The 15992-nt window shown below is 40.3% G+C and overlaps 1 protein-coding gene and 1 pseudogene across 3 annotated transcripts in view; both read left to right on the top strand.

Moving 5' to 3' along the window:
• The window catches only part of BRWD3 (bromodomain and WD repeat domain containing 3), a 234360-nt gene that overhangs the window by 124004 nt on the left and 94364 nt on the right, over positions 1–15992 (top strand). For all 3 annotated transcript variants that reach the window (XM_043570815.1, XM_043570814.1, XM_043570816.1), the window contains exon 17: positions 1026–1251. In XM_043570815.1, the coding sequence (XP_043426750.1) occupies positions 1026–1251 (226 nt within the window). The remainder of the gene's footprint in view (positions 1–1025; positions 1252–15992) is intronic.
• LOC122477617 lies at positions 14212–15964 on the top strand (annotated as a pseudogene).

The raw sequence follows: 15992 nt of genomic DNA, 5'->3' as shown, positions 1-15992 counted from the left end.
CTGCTTCAGATTCTCTCTCTCTCTCTCTCTCTCTCTCTCTCTCTCTCTCTCTCTCTCTCAAAAATAAACATTAAAAAAATTAAAAAATAGGGGCTCCTGGGTGGCTCAGTTGGTGTAGCATCTGAGTTCGGCCCAGGTTATGATCTCACGATTTGTGAGTCCGAGCCCCACATCAGGCTCTGTGCTGACAGTTCAGAGCCTGGAGCCTGCTTCAGATTCTGTGTCTCTCTCTCTCTGCCCCTTTCCAGCTCACGCTCGTGCTCTCTCTCTCACTCTCTGTCAAAAATAAATAAAAACTTTAAAAAAATTAAAAATAAAAATAAAAATTCATTAGGAAATCCTTTTACTTAGAACATATTCTCTGTACTGGCCTTCAGGTGTAATGGGAAAACAAGTTTACCAGATTGCATTCTCTACTTATCATAAATTGGAAACAAATAGCTGGTGACCAAATGTTCATTTTCTTCCTTGGCCACTTTACCTATTATCCATCTTGCTAAAATACTTTAGAAACTAACTTAATTGGTTCTTTATATTTTACTAGCTATGAATTTGGAATAGATTATAGATTCTTGGAGTTGGAAGAGAACTCAGAATCACTGAGTTTAGCTCAATACTTGTATCACCTTTGAGTGTTTTTGATGCATTTGGTATTTACCTGCTTTGCCATTTATATTATACTTAATCAGTTCATATTTGAAAAAAAAGAAAAATAGTTATAAAGGTTTGTATGATATTTGCAACTTAAATAAAAATATGTAATTTTATCTACTATGTTATTGCTCTCGTTCTTCATATGCTAATTGGAGAAATATGATATAGGGCCAGAAATTAATACAGATTATAGGATTTTGTGGAGAAAAGATAGGATTACAATTCAGGTGATTCACTTCTACCTAGAGGAAACATATAGCAATAGAGGGCTATAAGGGAATGCAAAAAGTATCTGGTTTGAAAAGTGCATGTTCTTTAGGAATGAAAATTAATTCCCTGTGCATGTTAAATACTTAAAACCTGTGATAAAGATTCCAGATCAGATGTTCTTCCACACTGATTATCGACCTCTTATCCGTGATGCCAACAACTATGTACTGGATGAACAGACCCAACAAGCTCCTCACCTCATGCCTCCCCCATTCTTGGTGGATGTTGATGGCAATCCGCATCCTACAAAATTCCAAAGACTAGTACCAGGACGGGAAAATTGTAAAGATGAACAACTTATACCACAGCTGGGATATGTGGCTAATGGTATGTTATCTCCAAAATTAAATTTAAAATATTTTGCAAAATGTTATACTTCCTACTGTTCTTTCTATGGTATATACTTCCTGCTAAACTCTGTAGTAGGTTAGAATGTATGTACCTAATACTTCTATTAATTTTCATTTGCATATTACTTTTTTTAACTTTTATTTTTTATTTATTTTGAGGGAGAGATGTGGGAGGGGCAGAGAGAGGGAGAGAGAGAGAATACCAAGCAATCTCTGCATTGTCAGCACAAAGCCTGATGTGGGGCTCGAACTCACAAACTATGAGATTATGACCTGAGCTGAAACCAAGAATCTGACATTTAACCTACTGAGCCACCCAGATGTCCCATTTGCATACTACTTTTGACCTTACCAGAGTACTTTTACATTTTTATGTCAGTTGAACACAGATAAATGGATTAGGACAACAGGCATATACTCAAGCAGAGAATGTATTGACCTGTTTCCTTAGAACCCTAAACATATATATGATCATGTTGCTTATGGTTTTGACTTCTAGTTATGATTAAATGTACTAACTTTAACCTGTCAAGCTTTTCTCATTGGTGAAACTATTTAGTGTTTAAATAACAGTCTTGGAGGATGTTGAGGAAGCAGTGATAAGCATAATGCATGATGTAAAGATAGAATAAGACAGTGAAATAATGCTATTCCCTGTCAAAGCAACTCTTCTTTTTTATTTTAATGCCAGTATATTTAACATACAGTGTTATGTTCGTTTCAGGCATACAAAACAGTGATACAACAATTCCATATATCACACAGTGCTCATCACAAGTGCACACCTTAATCTCTATCACGTATTTCACCCATTCCTCCACCTACCTCCCCTCTGATAACCATCAGTCTATTCTCTATAAAGAGTTTGTTTCCTGGCTTGTCTCTCTCTCTCTCTCTCTCTCTCTCTCTTTCTCTCCCTGCTTTCCTCCCTCCTTTTCCTCTGCTGTTTGTTTTTTTTTTCTTAAATTCCACATATGAATGAAATAATACGGCATTTATCTTTCTCTGATTGACTTATTTTAATTAACGCTATACTCTCTAGCTCCATCCATGTCATTGCAAATGGAAGGACTTCAATTTTTCTAGAGCATATTTATGGCTGGAATTTTGTGGGTTTTTTTTCAAGTTTATTTATTTATTTTTAGGTGGGGGAAGGGCAGAGAGAGAGGGAAGCAGGTTCCACACTGTCAGCACAGAGCCCAGTGTGGGGCTCAGACTCACGTACTATGAGATCATGACCTGACTCAAAATCAAGAGTCAGATGCTTAACTGACTGAGCCACACAGGTGCCCCAGGATTTCACTTTTTTATGACTAAATAATATTCCATATTGTGTGTGTCTGTGTGTCTGTGTGTGTGTGTGTGCACACACCATAACTTCTTGATCCATTCATCTATCGATTGACACTGTGCTGCTTCCATAATTTGGCTATTGTGGATAATGCTGCTACAAACATAGGAGTGCATGTATCCCTTTGAATTGGTGTTTTTGTGTTTTTTGGGTAAATACCCAGTAGCATGGATACTTGGATCTTAGGGGGCTGCTCTATTTTTAACTTTTTGAGGAACCTCCATACTGTTTTTCACAGTGGCTGTACCATTTTGTATTCCCACCAACAGCGCAAGAGGGTTCGTTTTTCTCTACATCCTCTCCATGTTTCTTGTGTTTTTGATTTTAGCCATTCTGATAGATGCGAAGTGATATCTCATTGTAGTTTGGATTTGCATTTCCCTGATCATGAGTGATGTTGAACATCTTTTCATGTGTCTCTCGGCTATCTGGGTATCTTCTTGGAGAAAATTAATTATTTGGAGAAATTAATTATTTGGAGAAAATATAATTATTTCTTCAGTGCATATATTAATTGGATTATTTGATTTTTTTGGTGTTAACTTGTGTAAGTTCTTTATATATTTTAGATACTGACTCTTTATTTTGATACATCCTTGGCACATATCTTCTCCCATGCAGTTGGATACCTTTTAGTTTTGTTGATTATTTCCTTTGCTATGCAGAAGTTTTTATTTTGATGCAGTCCCAATAGTTTCCTTTTTGTTTTATTTCCCTTGCCTTAGAAGACATATCTACAAAAATGTTGCTATGGCTCATGTCAGGAAAATTATTGCCTGTGCTCTCTTCTAGGATTTTAATAGTTTCCTGTCTCATATTTAGGTCTTTAATCCATTTGACTTTTTTTTTTTTTTTGGTGTAAGAAAGTGGTCCAATTTCATTCTTTTGCATGTTGCTGTCCAGTTTTCCCAAAACAATTTGGTGAGGAGACAGTCTTTTCCCATTGGATAATCTTTCCTGCCTTTTCAAAGATTAAATGCTATATAATTGTGGGTTCATTTCTGGATTTTGTATTCAATTCCATTGATCTCTGTGTCTGTTTTTGTGCCAGCATCATACTGTTTTGAATACTACAGCTTTGTAATACAGTTTTAAGTCTGGAATGTGATACTTCTTTCATTTTCTTTTTCAAAATTGCTTTGATAATTTGGGGTCTTTTGTGGTTCCATATAAATTTTAGGACTTTTTGTTCTAGTTGTGTGTAAAATGCTATTGACATTTTGATAGGGACTGCATTAAATGTATAGATTGCTTTGGATAGTATACACATTTAAAAATATTTGTTCTTTTTTAACAATTTTTTTAATGTTTATTTAGTTTTGAGAGAGAGAGAGAGAAGGAGAGAGAGAGAGAGGATGAGCAGGGGAGGAGCAGAGAGAGAATCTAAAACAGGCTCCAGACTCCGAGCTGTCAGCACAGAGCCTGATGTGGGGCTCAAGCCCACGAACCACGAGATCATGACCTGAACCGAAGTCGGACGCCCAACCGACTGAGCCACCCAGGCACCACAAAATATTTGTTCTTCTAATCCATAACCATGGGTGTCTTTCCATCTCTTTGTGTCATCTTCAATTTCTGTCATCAGTGTTTTATATTTTTTAGAGTATAGGTCTCTCACCTTTTGTTATTAGGTTTATTCCTAGGTAACATTTTTGGTATAATTTTAAATGTCATTGTTATCTTAAATTCTCTTTCTGCTACATCATTATTAATACATACAAATGCAACAGATTTTCGCACATTGATTCTATGTCCTGTGACTTTATTGAATTCATTTTATCAGTTCTAGTAAAACTACTAGAGTTTTTAGGATCTATTGGTAGAGTTTTTAGGATCTTGTATATAGAATATCATGTCATCTGCAAATAATGAACATTTAACTTCTTTCTTACCAATTTGCATGCCCTTTACTATTTTTATTTAATTTCTGTGGCTAGGATTTCAGTACCGTCTTAAGTAACAGTGGTGAGAATGGACATCCTTGTCTAGTTCCTAACCCTAAGAGGAAAGCTCTCAGTTTTTCTCCATTCATTGACTCTGATGTTTTTCATATATTGTCTTTATTATGTTGAAGTAAGTTCCCTCTAAACTTGCTTCGTTGAGGGCTTTATCATGAATAGATGTTGTACTTTGTCAAGTACTTTTTCTGCATCTATTGAAATGATCATATGGTTTTTATTCTTTCTCTTATTGATGTGATATATCACATTGTTTGGTTTGTGAATATTGAACCAACCTTGTATACTGGGAATAAATCCTACTTAATCATGGTGAGCAATTTTTTTTAATGTATTGTTGGATTGTTTGCTAGTATTCTGAGGATTTTTACATCTACATTCATCAAACATCATACTGGCCTGTAGTTTTCTTTTTTAGTGGTATCTACCTGGCTTTGGTATCTGGGTAATGCTGTGCTCATAGAATGAATTTGGAAGTTCTCCTTCCTCCTTTATTTTATGGAATAGTTTGAGAAGAATAGGTATTAACTCTTTAAATATTTGGTAGAATTCACCTGTGAAGCTTTCTGGTCCTGGACTTTGGTTCGTTTGGAGTTTTTGATTACTGATTCAATCTCCTTGTTGGTAATTGGTCTAGGCACATTTTCTGTTTCTTCCAACTTTCATTTTGGTAGGTGATATGTTTCTAGAAAGTTATCTATTTCTTCTAGGTTGTCCATTGTGTTGGCATATAGTTTTTCATAATATTCTCTTAAAATTGTTTGTATTTCTGTGGTGTGGTTATTATTTCTCCTCTTTCTTTTGTAATTTTATTTGCGTTCTTTTTCTTTTTTTGCTTTTTGATGAGTCTGGCTCGAGGTTTGTGAATTTATTTTTTCAAAGAACCAACTCCTGATTTCATTGATCTGTTCTGTTTAGTCTCTATATCATTTATTTCTGCTCTAATCTTTGTTAGTTCCTTACTTCTGTTGGCTTTAGGTATTGTTTGGTGTCCCTTTTCTCAGTCCTTTAGGTGTAAGGTTAGGTTGTTTGAGGTTTTTCTTGCTTCTTGAGTTGATTCTGTATTGGTATAAACTCACTTAAAACCACTTTTGCTGTGTCTCAAAGCTTTTGGAGCATTATGTTTTCATTTTCATTGTTTCCATGTACTTTTGGACTTCCTCTTTCATTTCTTGGTTAACCCACTCATTTTTTAATCGCGAGTTATTTTACCATCATGTATTTGTGGTCTTTCCATATTTTTTCTTGTGGTTGACTTCTCGTTTCATATCATTGTCATCAGAAGATATGCATGGTATGACTTTGATCTCCTTGAGTATTTGTTGAGGCTCTTCTTCTGGCCTAACATGTAATCTGTTCTGGAGAATGTTCCATGTGCACCTGAAAAGAATATGTATTCTGCTGTTTTAAGATGGAGTGTTTTAATATATCTATTAAGTCTACCTGGTGTACTGTGTCATTCACAACCATTGTTTGTTTGTTAATTTTCTATTCAGATGTAAGTGGTATATTAATGTCCTTTACTATTATTGTATTATAACTCATTAGTCTCTTTATGTTTGTTGTTAACTGTTTTATGTATTTAGTGCTTCCATGTTGGGTACAGTTGTTATATCTTCTTGTTGGATTGTCCCCTTTGTTATTATAGAGTCCTTCTTTGTCTCTTGTTACAGTTTTTGTTTTAAAATGTGTATTTTTCCATAATTTGGCTATTGTTGAGAGTGCTGCTATAAACATTGGGGTACAAGTGCCCCTATGCATCAGTACTCCTGTATCCCTTGGGTAAATTCCTAGCAGTGCTATTGCTGGGTCATAGGGTAGGTCTATTTTTAATTTTTTGAGGAACCTCCACACTGTTTTCCAGAGTGGCTGCACCAATTTGCATTCCAACCAACAGTGCAATAGGGTTCCCGTTTCTCCACATCCTCTCCAACATCTATAGTCTCCTGATTTGTTCATTTTAGCCACTCTGACTGGCGTGAGGTGATATCTGAGTGTGGTTTTGATTTGTATTTCCCTGATGAGGAGCGACGTTGAGTATCTTTTCATGTTCCTGTTGGCCATCCGGATGTCTTCTTTAGAGAAGTGTCTATTCATGTTTTCTGCCCATTTCTTCACTGGGTTATTTGTTTTTTGTGTGTGGAGTTTGGATCCTGAGAAACTTAACAGAAACCCATGGGGGAGGGGAAGGAAAAAAACAAAAAGAGGTTAGAGTGGAAGAGAGCCAAAGCATAAGAGACTCTTAAAAACTGAGAACAAACTGAGGGTTGATGGGGGGTGGGAGGGAGGAGACGGTGGCTGATGAGTATTGAGGAGGGCACCTTTTGGGATGAGCACTGGGTGTTGTGTGGAAACCAGTTTGACAATAAACTTCATATATTGAAAAAATAAATAAATAAAATGTATATTTTGGGGGGTACCTGGGTGGCTCATTTGGTTAAGTGTCCAGCTCTTGATTTCAGCTCAGGTCATGATCTCATGGTTCGTGGCTTCGAGTCCCATGTCAGTCTCTGCACTGATAGCATGGAGCCTGCTCGGGATTCTCTCTCTCCTCCTTTCTGTCTGCCCCTTGCTTGTTTTCTCTCTTTCTCTCTCAAAATTAAATAAACACTTTTTAAGAATAAAATAAAATCTATATTTTCTGATATAAGTATTGATGCTCCAGCTTTTTTTTCACATTCATTTGCATGATAAATGTTTTTTATTCCCCTTACTTTCAACCTGCCTGTGTCTTTAGGTCTAAAATGAGTTCCCTGTAGGCAGTATATAGATGGGTCCTTTTGTGTGTGTGTGTGTGTGTGTGTGTGTGTGTGTGTGTGTGGGTATGTGCATTCTGTCACTCTATGTCTTTTGATTGGAACATTTAGTTCATTTATAATAATTACATAAAAGTAATTATTGGTAGACATGTATTTATTGCTGTTTTATTACTTGAATTGTGACTGTTTCTGAAGATCCTTTCTTATCTTTCAAGTTTTACTGATTTGCTTTAGTGATATATTTGGATTACTCTTTCTTTACTCTTTGTCTATTATTCTTTTTTATTTGTGGTTCCCATTAGGTTTATATAAAATCTCTTGTGCATATAGCTGTCTCTCTTAAGTTCACTGCATCCAGTTTGTTTCAAATCTCAGTTATTACAATTTTCTTTTATTTATTTATTTTTAAGCAGCAGGCAAAAGTTTATTAAAGTGTAAGATTAGAAAGTAAGAATAGTAGGAAAACTCTCTTTATAGGGAAGGGACATTTGAAAGTGAATGCCAGAAGACTATAGACATGAGTCCTTGTTTTATAAAGTTCTTGTCAATCCCCCCCCCTTCCCTTCCCCCTTGTTCCTTCTCAGGTTCTACCCTTACTGGCTTGATAGCTCTAGGTGCTGGGTTATGCATTCCTGATTGGCTCATTTCCATTGTAGGACAGGTGGCTGATGGCCATACTTAGGTCTTTTGTCAAATTCCTGAGGGAAACCTTAGGGGAAGTAGATGGGGTCTGTTACATTCTGAGGAACCTTAAACCTGAGGGAGTTTGCTGTGGTCAGACACTCCCAGCATTGTTCCAAAATATGTGTTTATCCCAACACAGGGACCTCAGATCCTCCTTTCCCTCTCTGCCTATTTTATACTATCTTTTTCTATCATATATCCCCCTCTGAACACGTGGCTCCTAACTGCCATTAGGAATTGGGGCGACGACTGATCTTAACTGCTTCCTACTAAAGGGGAGCAATTACAGGGGAATGGCACTGAGGGCAGGTTCACAGGTCATCCAAAGGTCCAATTTAATGGGAGGGTGTTTGGAACATCTAGGCTAGCAGAATTTTCTTGGATGTCTTCTTATTCTGGCAGATGAGACAGTTTCTACAAATGACATACCAACAGTATTAGACCAACAAGCATTAATATTCCAAATGCAGTGCCTCCTAGGGAGGAGGCCACACCATTAGGAAGAGGAAAGACGCATTGTAGCCATCCAAAATGTCCCTGACATGTCTGGCTATATATATATATATATATATGTATACACACACACACATATACATATATATGTATATATACATATATATGTATATAAATTTAACTATAGTTATTTTTCTTCCTCTTCTATACTTATTTGGATCTTGTGATACTGTTGATTAGAATAATTAAGCACCTGAACTAGTTTTTGGTTCTCAATCCTTAAGGCTTCTTTGGCCATCCAGTTTCCATAGGACCAACTCCATGAAGCATATTTAATTTTGCCTTAAGGAAAGATTGATCTTTGATATCCAGAGTTCTATAAGTTTAAGCTGTTGTTTATCTGTCCTGGTGTTAGTAGCACTATAGTCCTTATTTCAGTCATAATGTCCCTTCCTAGCAAGGGAGTGTGGCTCTCTGGAATTATCAAAAAAGAATGTGAAAAATATTAAGTCTCCCCATATGTACCCTGATGGCCGAGAGAAATATTTAGTCGCAAGTTTTCCGGAGATGCCTCTAATTATTATATTGCGTTTGGATAGTTGGCTGGGAGTGGAAAGGAGGACAGAAAAAGTGGCTCCAGTGTCAAGAAGGAAATCAACCGGCTTTCCTTCTGTATCCAGAGTTACCGAAGGCTCTGGGTTTCCAATGGACAGTTGGTTTGGGGGAGCCACCACAAAGAGCCCTGGGCCCCATCAGGGACATTGGTTATCTGAGCCCTCGCAGATTGAGGTCCCTGAGGGCATTCAGATCTCCAGTGACTGTCTCCACACAAAGGAAATGGCTTATGGGGTTTCAATATCAGTTGTACCCTCTGAGGATATTCTCGTTTCCAGTGCCCTAAATGGCCACATAAATGGCACTTGGTGCCAGGACCTCAGAAAGTCTGGTCTGACATAGTACATAAAGCCGCAACTAAGGCCTCAGATTTTTCTTAAGCCTCCTTTCCTGTTCCTTATTCTCCTCTTGATCTCATTTGTAATATACCCAATTGGCAGCTCCTAAAAGCTCCTCCAGGGTCCCTTCTGGGCTAACAACCAATTTTTGCAGTTTTCTCCAAATCTGGGGCTGATTGAGTGACAGATTTTCCTTCAGAATCATCTCAGCCTCAGGGGTGTTAAGGGAGATAGCCATATATTTAAGGAGAGGCTCCCTTAACCTCTCTAGAAAGGCCACCAGGTTTTCATCCTGTGTCTGTAAGATAGTGGCTAATTTACTATAATTTAAAAGTTTTAACCTTAGACCTTAGTTTCTCCAAAACATAAGCTTGGAAGTGGCATTGACACCATTCTCCAATGGGATGGTCATAGTCCCAATTAATATCTTGGGATGGAATTGCCTGGGCTCCAGTAGGGAATTGGAAGTCCCTGTAGGACCTCCAGTCCCATGTTAATTAATGAGTTGCTCATCTCCAGGTCTCAACTGCTGCCAGAACACCAAGTCATAGTGGTGTCTCCCTGCATTTCTCCTTCTGGCACTCTAGCTTCTTGTAGGGGAAACATGCCTGTTACATTATGGGGAGGGCCTGGATAAGGTGGGCAGCAGGGAGCAGAAGTTCACGTTCTTTCTTAAGTCTGGATCTATAGATAGAGGACCCGAGGAGGAGGAGGTTGAGGTAAGACTTCCCTTCCTCCTTCTCTAGGTTTGCTTTGGGTACAGGCAAGGGCCCCTTGATTGTTTCTCCTCCTGATTTCTGGACCTTGGAAAGGGCTGTCAATAAGCCAGGGTTAACCTTGTATTGCATACACATGTCCCAATTTTCTCTTAAAGCCCAAAAACATTGAACCATAGGGGACTTCTCCCCATTTCCCTTACAAAAACAAATCTGATTTTAGGATAGTATTATAATTGATATTTCTCTCTGGCTGCCTAGTTTCCTCCTCCAGCTTGTATTGGGGCTAAGCCTTGGCATAAAAGAAAATGAGTCACTTTTTCTTTAGGATTTGTGTATCAAAATCATCCCAGTTTTTCAGAATGCATCCTAACAGAGTATTGGCCTTGGTTGGGGAATTGCCTGTCTATAGGGAAAAGGAAGAAAAGGCATCCCTTATCTCAATTTCCTATAGCTGGTCAGAGAAACTTTATCTCCTGACCCTGATTGTTGGCCAGGAGAAGCCTCATCTCCTTGCCCCGCAGTTTGGCTGACTATGCGACTGGCAGCCAAAAGCCCTGTCAGTCTCACAAGGTGCTGGGAGTAGTAACTCTTACCCAGGCTTGACCCTACCTCTGAGAGTTGACCCATCTTCTCTGATTTCTCCTACCCCTCCATTTCCCTCCTGCAGGAACTTGGGGTTATGGACTGTGATCAAGCAAGACTCCCCTGATTGTAGAAGTATGCACTAATTTTATTTTAGCCTATCAGTCATTTACATATCGATACTCGGCCATTGAGGGGAGGTTAAAAGGGCCAAAGTCAAGGTCTGTTCCCCTGCCTTGTTTAGCAGTACCCACATAAATATGTTCCAGCCATGTGTATATCCATTTTCGACATACACTGGGCTAAGTTTAGCAAAATGGCTCCCAGTAAAAGTGCTTCATATGTCATCCATCCATCCCTTATATGGCATAGGCATCCATTCCTCTACTAAACAGGAACAACACAAGTGTGGAGCATTTGGAGGCCAGCAGTGAGGACATCACCACCATTTTCCTAGCCTTTGGATCAAAGGAGGGTAGTTTTAATCTTATAGGAGTGTACTTTTAAAATCCATTCATTTTAACCTTATCCATCCTGACCACACATAAAATTCCTTTCCAAAGATTTCCCTTCATGAACCTTCTACAACTTTCCTTTGCATTTAGATTTTGTCCCAAGCCATTTCTCTCCAAATAACCAGTCTCATTTAGGACAAAAATACTTTTTTTTTTCACCTTCAACAAAAATGTATTTCCACTTATACCTTCCTTCACATCTACTTTTCTACATATGGTTCCTTTTCTTATTTCCATCAGTTTTAACTACATTTAACAGAATTTAAACTCTTAGAATCCTTAGTCTCCAGTGAAAACTAAGTCGCAACCAATTGTGAACTGTTACACCAGAATTCTTTACATGGCAAATTTATGAATTAATTAATCACAAAGCATGTTTTCCAAGAGACCCAAATATCCTTGGTTTCTCTACAATAAGTCAAAAGAACAAACCTACGTTTAGTAAGCAATGCTTTAGCATTCCATCTGATTTGGAAAAGGCCTAAATGTCCAACACATTTAATCTAGTTTATGATCCAAGCAAAACTATACATTTAAACTTTCAGGTTATCAAAGACCCTGAAAGCTATATGAACAATTACCCATAAAACCTTAAGACAGACTTAACTACTATTTTAAGTCATCTTTTTGCTGACAAATTGCATCAGAGATAACATGAGCTTATTTGACCTTCAGTAAACCTAGGTAGAAAAAGTTTTATATATTTAATGTTGATAACCATAAAGACATGTCTATCTTAAACCAACAAACTTGTGTGATAACCCTAAAGACATGTCTATCTTAAACCAACAAAATACCAAGTGTGTTCTATCTGTACCCATTTAAAAGTTAATTTGTTCCCCATTGTCAATTTTTAACTGGTGCACCAGTGGGGAAATCTGAAGTCGGTGGTCCAAGTGGGTTGCTCTTCGCTCTTTAACATGAGGGTGGGAGGAGGAGCCAGTGGTGCCTGAGGTACTGAGGGTGGTATAGGAACCAGTTTGTAAGCAGTAGCCAAGGTGATGCAGAAACAGGAGGAGGGAGGGGAAGGCTGAAGAGGTGAGGTTCAGACAAGAAGCCTAGAGGTAGAGAAAAGCCCAGAGGGCAGAGAAGGAGGTCTGCTGGTCTTAAAGTCTGTCAGCTTGGACAGAGGAGCAGATGCAGATTTTTTTTTTCATCAGCAAGTGGAAATAGGCAGTCCGTGTTGGGCCAGAGAAGGTAGGGAAGTTCCCCAAAACAAAAGGAGTTTCAGCAGCTGCTAGGGAATATTCATTCCTCAAAGTCCCTGTCCTGAGGTAGACTAACCAGAGACAGTTGGTTCTAATTATCATCTGGGTCTTGTGGGAGCCTGCCAAATGTCTTCTCTCCCATCCCCCCATGGACATCAGGGGCAGGAGCAGGGTGGTGAGCCCAGAAGGCATTCAGGTAAGTCATGCTTCCACTCCCCAAGAGAGATTTGAAAATGAAAGGTCCAAAAATGGGACCTGGGAGGTGAGCCATGCCAGAGTGTCAGAAATGGAAGCAAGTAGAGAGCCAGCCACCTTCCACTGTAGTTGGGAAACCTGTCAGTAGGACCCCTTGGAAGTCACCCAGATCACTCCTAGGAGGATATCTGAGGAATCAGTCCTGGGCCTTTCTACTCCTTTCCCAAAGAGAGAGGCTGGCCAAAACAGAAAGAGGAGAATTTCACTGGATGCCTAATCGGGCATTCAGGGATCAGGTTCTGCCAACAGCCTTTAGGCATCCACCAAAGAGTAGCCTTGGTCAGGACACTTCAATTGCTGTTTGGCCTCCCCTGAGTCCCATGCATCTGGGAAGTTCTTCTCAAAAGGAAATTGGGGCTCCACCACACTGATGTTCCCAACTACATTGGGGGATCAGGTGAGAGGAGACCCAAGGAGCCTTTCACCCGAGACTTGAAAAATGGCAGCCATGCTATTCACTCTTGATGGGTGCCCATTATTTGGTTTTCGAGTTTTCTTTAGAATAGAAAGAAAAGAGGGGGTGCTGGCTGCTCTTTACTTATGGATAGAAGATGTTGATATCCCAGGATGAGCCCCCAAAGAAATGTTGCAGGACTTTTTACCACAATACCCAGGATTTGTTGTTTCACCACTTCGAAGAATGAAGAGGTGGACTCAAAATGAGCAGCAGGAAATTAGAGTATAGGATTAGAAAGTAAGATGGGGCGCCTGGGTGGCGCAGTCGGTTAAGCGTCCGACTTCAGCCAGGTCACGATCTCGCGGTCCGTGAGTTCGAGCCCTGCGTCGGGCTCTGGGCTGATGGCTCAGCGCCTGGAGCCTGTTTCCGATTCTATGTCTCCCTCTCTCTCTGCCCCTCCCCCGTTCATGCTCTGTCTCTCTCCCAAAAATAAATAAACGTTGAAAAAAAATTAAAAAAAAAAAGTAAGAATAGTAGGAAAGCTCTCTTTATAGAGAGGGGACATTTGAAAGTGAATGCCCCACATTTTTCATTTCTGACTGATTAGTTTTTAACTTTTTTGTCTCTGTGGTAAAGGCCTCCCTGAAGTCTTCCATTCTTTTCACAAGCCCAGAGAGTATCCTCATGATTATTGCTTTAAATTCTCCATGAGGCATATTACTTATATCTGTTTTGTTTAGATCTCTGGCCATGACCTTATCTTGTTTCATTTGTGATGAATTTCTCCATCTTGGCATTTTGCCTAAGTCTCTGTCTTCTTCTGTGTGCTACAAAAGCCTGTTATGTTTCCTGCTCCTGAGAGCAAATAGTGTCCAGGGCCTGGCATTTCAGGCCAGGAGTGTCTCTGGTGTGTGCTGGGTACACTCAGCTGTTGTGTTTTGGCTGCTGTATCCTTAAGGCCAATCAATCTTCAGAGGTTCTCCTTGCCTGCAGTGGACAGTGTTTGGACCTTGGCCAGAATGTATCAAGTTTTAACTATGTGTGCCTTGTTCTTGTTAAATGAGACCTGATGCAACTTAACACTAGATCTGAAGCCCTGCAGAACTCCATGGTTGGGAGTCATGGTGTGTGTGGGGATTTCTGCTGATCTTCTGGGGAAGGGGCCTGCCTTGCTGGAACTGTGGTCAACTTTATCTAGAAGGGCAGTACTGGCAGAGTGAAGGGGTATGGGACCTGGTGTAAACAGGTCAGGCAGCCAGTGTTAGTGCTGTGCTTTTTACTGAAGGTAGCTCTGTGTTTATGTGAGGGGTGGGAGAGGGAAATGGCACCACCCATCTCTTTTGTCCCAGGAGAGGGGTCTCTGCTTGCTGTTCTCAGGGAAACACTCTGAGAAGAGTGAATAATCTCTCCCACTGTTTCCCTGGTGTTTTTCAGTTGCCCTTTTCACTCTCTCTGCCCCAGGGTTGTTTGCCTGCCATCTCTTCGGAGTAGGGCAGTGCCCTCAGAGCTCTATTCCATCCAAGCCCACCAACCTTTTAAACTCCAGTCTTCAAGTCCCACTGGTTGCAAAAACTAATAAAAATCAGTCCCTCTTGTTTTCCCAGCCAATGGCTTTGGGGAAGTGTTCTCCTTATGTGTTCCTGTGTGGTCATCTCTCTCTTGCCATTCTCTGTCACCAGGGCTACCTCACCTCCATAGCACCCGTGTTCTGTTTCTCCCCCAAACCATGTCTCTACACTTCCTGTCTTCCTCGATGTGCCTCTTCTCTCCCTCTAGTTCTAGAGTTTGTTCTCTCAGTCCTCAAGTTTATTTCTTGGGTATTCAAAATGATTTGATAGTTATCTAGTTGAGTTCAAGGGACAAGGTGAGCCTAGGGTCCTCCTACTGCACCACCATCTTGTAGCTGTCTATATTAAGTTGATGGTCATATAAGATTCAACCCATTCTTGGTCCTGCTGTGCCACAGCCATGAGCTCCACACATTTCAACAAGGGCCCTTGTACAAGCTTTCAACTGGGGTCACGAACCGGCTCCTGTCCCAATATGACCTTCAGAAGGGTGTGGAGCTCTGCAGCTGGATCCAGGGACTCACAGGCCTCTCTGTTGGGCCCAACTTTCAGAAGGGTCTGAAAGACGGAAATTATTGTGTGTATATTAGTGAATAAGCTGCAGCCAGGCTTAGTCCCTAAGATCAGCCACTCCATGCAGAACTGGCACCGACTAGAAAACCTCTCCACCTTCCTCAAGGCCATGGTCAACTACAGCATGAACTCCATGGGACCTGTTTGAGACAAACAACCTGTTTGAGAGTGGGAGCATGACATGGGTGCAGGTGTCTCTTCTCATCCTGGTTGGGAAGGCCAGGGGCTGCAGAGTGGCATGGACATTCGTGTTAAATACTCAGAGAAGCAGGAGTGCAATTTCAATGACACCACCATGAAGGCGGGCCAGTGCATCATTGGGCTCCTTGATGGACACCAACAAATGTGCCAGCCAGTCAGGCATGATAGCTTATGGCACAAGAAGTCATCTGTATGACCCCAAGAACCATATCCTGCCACCTGTGCACCACTCAACCATCAGCCTCCTGATAGGTATGAAGAAGTATGCCAGCCAGATGGGCATAACAGCTCCTGGGACCCATTGGCACATGTACAATACCAAGTTGGGGTATCCATGTCCTTGCAGATGGACTAAACACAAGGCACCAACCAGAGTGGCCTGATCTTTGGCTTTGGCTGGGAGATATATGACCCCAAGTACTGCCCACAAGGTCCAGTGACAGATGGAGCTTCAGTGGCTGCAGGGGACTGCCCAGGCCTAGGGGAGGTCCCAGAATACACTCCCTACCACTGAGGAGGTAGAATACTGAGGCACCTATGCA

The sequence above is a fragment of the Prionailurus bengalensis genome, chromosome X, assembly GCF_016509475.1.
Source record: "Prionailurus bengalensis isolate Pbe53 chromosome X, Fcat_Pben_1.1_paternal_pri, whole genome shotgun sequence".
Taxonomy (NCBI): Eukaryota; Metazoa; Chordata; class Mammalia; order Carnivora; family Felidae; genus Prionailurus; species Prionailurus bengalensis.
This window is presented reverse-complemented; position numbering and strand designations above follow the sequence as displayed.